This window comes from Urtica dioica, chromosome 7 (genome assembly GCF_054948205.1).
Source record: "Urtica dioica subsp. dioica isolate 48M chromosome 7, U.dioica_male_clone48M_v1_H2, whole genome shotgun sequence".
In the NCBI taxonomy this organism is placed as follows: Eukaryota; Viridiplantae; Streptophyta; class Magnoliopsida; order Rosales; family Urticaceae; genus Urtica; species Urtica dioica.
This window is the reverse complement of record NC_142762.1, coordinates 37,379,056-37,385,055: the sequence shown is the minus strand read 5'-3', so window position 1 is coordinate 37,385,055 and position 6,000 is coordinate 37,379,056. Positions and strand designations below refer to the sequence as shown.

General features: G+C 42.4%; 1 protein-coding gene across 1 annotated transcript; it reads left to right on the top strand.

Annotated features, from left to right (window-relative positions):
• Positions 1-262: 262 nt before the first annotated feature.
• Positions 263-3,973, top strand: LOC149391264 (leucine-rich repeat transmembrane protein kinase family protein). The gene is made up of 2 exons (XM_089619536.1): positions 263-3,144; positions 3,409-3,973. The coding sequence occupies exons 1-2, from the start codon at positions 582-584 to the stop codon at positions 3,705-3,707; spliced, it is 2,862 nt and encodes a 953-aa protein (XP_089475662.1). The 5' UTR covers positions 263-581; the 3' UTR covers positions 3,708-3,973.
• The last annotated feature ends 2,027 nt before the right edge of the window (positions 3,974-6,000 follow it).

Below are 6,000 nucleotides of genomic sequence, written 5' to 3'. Positions count from 1 at the left end.
ACACCTACAAAGGCTGCTAATTTCCAAAATTTCCTAGTCAAACTAACTTTGGATTTGGATTTGGATTTGGATTTGTATTTTAGTCAGAAAGTCATTCCCTTGTTTTACGCGTATTTGAACAATCTACTTCTTTATAGCTTTTAGTCAAGAATGGGCTCCACAGAATGGAAAAAAATATAAAGAAAACATAAATAAATGAAAAACCTCCGGTTCCACATTTCTTCCACATAATCGGATAATCCAATCAAATGTTTGCTTGTCAGTCATTGGTCTTTTTCGCAGTAAAATAGACGAGACTTGAACGAGTTATGAGTTTCCAGTCAACTCCACTGACCCAACGCAAACGCCATGATTATTTTCTCTCTTGACCTCTCATTCAAAGACACTCAAACTTCTTCTATGTGTCATTCAATGCCCTGTTTTTTTTAATTGTTTTTAATTAATTTATTTGCCACCTGAAACCCAAGCAATAACAGGGAAGGCAAGGCTTATATCCATAAAATAACAGTGTGACATTCATTCCCTTCTTCTTATTAAAGAAAAAAAAAACCTTTCCCCAAAAAAATAAAAAATAAAAAAATATGGCCAGTTTCAAGCAAAAAAGATTCCCTCTTTACTCTCCGCTGTGTGTTTTCTTCTTCTTCTTTTCCTTCTTTCTTTGCTGTCCCTATGTTTTGGCTGAACTATCATCAACCCAGAAAGCCTCCATGATCAATCTCTCAAAATACATCAGTGTCAGCGCTCACAAATGGAATGTCAGCAAAGAGCCGTGTTCTTGGAAGGGAATAAAGTGCAGCAACAACAACGCCTCTGTGGCTGAGATTTCTCTATCTGGGTATGGACTTTCTTCATCAGATTTTTTGCCTGGTCTCTGTGGGATTTGGACTTTGCAGGCTTTAGATGTCTCCAACAACCATCTGACCAAAATCCCGGACCAATTCATGACTGACTGTGGGAGACTCACCGGGCTCAAGCGTCTGAATTTCAGTGGGAACAGGTTGGTCGGTCATTTTCCTAAGTTTGTTGGTTTTGCTGCGTTGGAGAGTTTGGACTTTTCTGTTAATTTGTTGAATGGGAGCGTTGGTCCAGAGTTGGAGGGACTGAACGGTCTCAGAGCCTTGAATCTTAACTCCAACAAGTTTGGTGGTTCTGTTCCCAGTTTAGTTGGGAAAAAGTCCATGGCTTTGAAGGAGTTCATACTCTCAGCCAATAGTTTCCAAGGCTCTATTCCCACCGAGCTATTTGGCCACCGGGGTTTAACCCACATCGATCTCAGCCACAATAAACTTTCCGGGGTCATACCCGATCGGATCGGAGAGCTCTCGAAGCTTGAGGTCTTGCTTCTCTCCTCCAACAACCTTGATGGAGAAATCCCGAGAGGCCTTCTCAACATCACGACTCTCTCGCGGTTCGCCGCGAATGAGAACAAATTCACCGGAGGGATACCCAGCGGAATAACAAAGTCCCTCAAGAATTTCGATCTCAGTTACAACAGATTGACGGGGTCGATCCCGTTTGAGCTCTTGTCGGGGCCGAATCTGGAGACTCTGGACTTGTCTTTTAATCAGCTCGAAGACTCTATTCCGGAGAATATCTCTAGTAGCTTGATCAGGCTACGGTTGGGAAGCAATTTGCTTAATGGGTCGATTCCTATGGCGGACTTTTCGACGCTTGAAAAGTTGGCTTACTTGGAGCTGGATAACAATCGGTTGACCGGGTCAATTCCTCCCAGAATGGGCTCTTGCAAGAGCTTGGCCTTGTTGAATCTGGCCGGGAACAGGCTATCCGGGGGTGTGCCATCAGAGCTCGGCAATCTCAGCAATCTCCAAGTGTTGAAGATTCAATCCAATGGTCTCTATGGCAAAATCCCGACTGAGATAACCCAACTAAAGCTGTTATCGGTGCTGAATATAAGTTGGAATTCTCTGAGCGGTCAAATACCAGCTTCGATTTCAAGCCTCCAAAGCCTTGACAACCTCAACCTGAACGGGAATGAACTCAGCGGTCCGATACCGAGCACTATCAGCGAAATGAGGTCTCTCTTGGAGCTCCAGCTCGGAGGAAACAAGCTGAGCGGCAACATTCCACAGATGCCACTGAATTTGCAGATCGCTTTGAATCTCAGCAACAACCTCTTCGAAGGCCCTATTCCCAAGACTCTATCCGCTCTGCCTTCGTTAGAAGTCTTGGATCTCTCCAACAACAAATTCTCGGGCGAGATACCGGTTTTTCTCACCCAGCTCAGCTCATTGACCCGAATTTCGCTCTCCAACAACAGCCTCTCCGGAGTCATCCCGAAATTTCATTCGTTCACTGCGGTTGACTGGGAAGGAAACAAGGGACTGAACGACGCTACGAAATCCGACTCTTTGCCAGTACACAAGAAGCAAAATCCGGTGGGCATAATAGTCCTTTCCATCGCTGTATCATTCGTCGTGGTCGTAATCGTGGCTGCCGCTCTTGTGATCCTCTCGAGGCGGTACTTCCGGGTGAAAGACGGACAATTACAGCCCGTCGAAGAATTTCCATTCCCGCAAATCATACAGGGAAATTTATTGACGACCAACCCGATCCACAGGTCCAATATCGATTTCTCCAAGACCATGGAATTGGTTTCCGTCCCGGCGAATATCGTGCTGAAGACGAGATTCTCAACCTACTACAAAACAGTCACTCCGTCCGGCTCGAGCTATTACGTTAAGAAGCTTAATTTGAGCGACACGATACCCCATTTGGGTAGCCGGGCATTGAGATTTGGGTTCGAGATTGAGGTCTTTGGCAGGCTCAACAACTCCAACATCATGACTCCATTGGCCTATCTCCTGACCACCGAGAGCGCGTATTTGTTTTACGAACACTTTTCGAAAGGAACCCTTTTCGATGCTCTCCATGGAAGCTCGAGAAGTGAAGTCGATTGGGCGAGTAGGTACAGCATAGCGGTCGGCATAGCTCAAGGCATCTCTTTCCTCCACGGGGCTGCCTCGGGCCCAATTCTCTTGCTCGACCTTTCGAGCAAAAGCATCTTCTTGAAGTCCCTAAAGGAGCCTCAAGTGGGAGACATTGAGCTCTATAAGGTCATCGACCCGTCAAAGAGCACCGGAAGTATCTCCACCGTTGCTGGTTCTGTCGGATACATTCCTCCAGGTATGAATCCCCGACTTTATTTGGATTCTGAATTTCGATAAAAAAAAAAAAAAAAAAAAAAAAGCTTTGAATGTGTTAGGAAACCTAGGAGCATCATTGTAAATTGAAGCCACTAGTTAGTTGCATTCAACTATATGCTATAAAGAAGAGATGATCAGAAGCACATTTTGAATGAGAATTTGGGAGAGCTTGGTGTGCAATTTTAGAGTGGGACAAGATCAAAAGCCTATGTATCTTATTTTATTAATTTATTTTTTGTTGCAGAGTATGCATATACGATGAGGGTGGCGATGACAGGGAACGTGTACAGTTTCGGGGTGATTCTGCTGGAACTCTTGACGGGAAAGCCGGCGGTGAGCGAGGGAACAGAGCTGGCAAAGTGGGTGTTGAGTTTCCCGGGGAAGCAAGATAACATGCTTGACTTTGGCATTGCGAGAACTTCGGTGGCGACGAAAAGCCAAATGCTTGCTGTGATGAAGATCGCTCTTGGCTGTGTCAGTGTGTCGCCCGAGGCTAGGCCCAAGATGAAGAGCGTTCTTCGCATGCTTCTCACTGCAAGATAATTCTATTCAATATATATCAGTTTTGTTTGTAAAATATTGGTCTGCAACTGCAAGTAGAATATAATACGTAGGTGGTGAAAAGTTCATCTTATCATATAAATATATATGATATGTAGTAGTATTTTTATATTTGGCAAAGAAAGAAGTGTGGATGTTAAGGTGCAAATATAAACCTTTATAGGGTTGAGTATATATATACAAGTTATGAGTTTGTTATGCGTTAGCTTTGTTTCAGTTGTGAAATGAATTGAGAAGGTCATAGTCGATCTTTTTGTTTTTTTCTTCCGTCTTTCGTCCACCAAACTAAAAGAACACAAGTCTCCAATTGAGTCCTCAGTCTTGCAAGTCATTGACTCGCAACGATCCAAATTATATTAATACCAAGCTGTGTTCAGACTTCAGAGTCAAGCCACCCAGTCGGTATAAAAAGCATGCGTTTTCAACTTGCTACCATTAAGGAAAGAAGAGGTCACATACTTGCAGAGCAAGGTATCTGTGCAAGTCATCTGAAGAATTGGATTTGATTTTTTTTAACCTAGAATTAAGACAAGACTGAATACTTTTAAAACATAGGTACCTTTCACATCTAACAAAAGTCGAAAATTTAAAAATAGGGGCAAATAGTACCGCTTTTCAATTCGCTTAAATTTTGAATCGGACGCAACAAGTGATCTTGTAAATCTCATGTCTGAATAGATGCGATTTCTCGTGTCTTTTTCCTTTCATGTCTAAAGGACGATGTGTTAGTAATGGATCGAGACCAAAACACTCGTACACACAAAAAGAGATTAACTCAAGCTATATCGAGACACAATAAGTAGATAAAAAAGACTTGCATATATATGGGCTTCAATGAGAGATAAGAAGGTGCCAGCTTGATTCATCCTTAAGCGTTGTGCATCACCTTCATTGTAGTTTTATCCTTGACAAGAGATTTATTGTAATAAAATTCAATTAGAACATTTTTGTATCTAGTGATTTATGATAGAAATAAGTCGTGTTGGGTTATTGAGGGAACGTGTAGGATACTTTTGTGTAAAAGGCAACATGATTTTCCATTCTCAGACGTGTCACATATATGCAAGATTGAGAGAGAAGATCGGTTACCTATAATGAGCTTGTCTTTTCTCATGTATTTAGATTGAATGGTGAGATGTTGACGCTACCGTTTACATGGTTCGTGGCGCCACTGTCGAGGGTATCACTCCTGACCATATCTTTGTTTTTCATGTGAGTAAGATCCGTTGTTGAACTCGTTGATAGGTGCGTTAATCACACGGAAAACTCCTATTTTCCCGACTAAATCCAAGCTTGTCTCGAGTATTTGTGATGTTTTTTTGTGTGTTTTTGAGAGATTGTAGATTTTAGAGGCCAATGAGATATTAATGAGGTTAGTAGAGCATCACGTGAAGCAACGGAGCCATTTTGAGAAGATTCGAAGACTGTTCGCCAAGTTAGAGCAAAGAAGAAATACAGCGTCCTCTTGTGAACAATTCTGAGAGTTTGAAGTAAAGATTTTGGATGATCCAATTTCATGATTGGATAGAGCTCTCTCTTAGCTTTCCAACGCATATTTATTTGCAAGAATCGGACATCGGAGCTAGGAGTTATGGCCGTTACAAAATGGGTGCGCGCAGGGAAAAAAAAGTGCGCGGCGCGACCCTAGGGGTTCGCGCCGCGAGGTTCCGAAAATCGCCGAAATCGATCCCGGAGCATGAAGCGCGGAACGCGAGGTCTTCCGGGATGTCAACCTCGCGGCACGACCTCGAACTGCGCGCCGCGAGGTCCGCCGAGACAAAAAAGAGGAAACGCTGATTAGGAGTCGATCTGAGCCGTTGGATCACTTTTAATTACCCAATCTGCTCCGAAAATTAAGAGAAACCCAATGATTTTGACCTAGGCCTATAAATACACATCTCAATCTCTTGTTTAGGACTTTTGAGCACTTTTTTTTTTTATTGTTTGTTTAGTGTTTGGGAGAGATAGAGAAAAGAGGAGAGCCGTTCTTCATCAATTCGCGCCAATTACAGTTTTATTCTTCTCTTTTACTCTTGAACTCCTGTATTTTAATTTACAATTGAGTTTTTGATTATGGTTTCTTATTTCTATTTTCTTATTTTCTTTTTGTTTTCTCGCTACGTCATGAACTAATTCCATTAAGGGCTATGGCGTAGCGGGTTTAAGATTCGGTTATGGATATGATTTAATATATTGAAGTTCAATTTCCATTCTCTACTACTTTGCTTAATTCAAATCCGTTTTTAATGCTTGATCGAGATTAGCTACCTTGTTC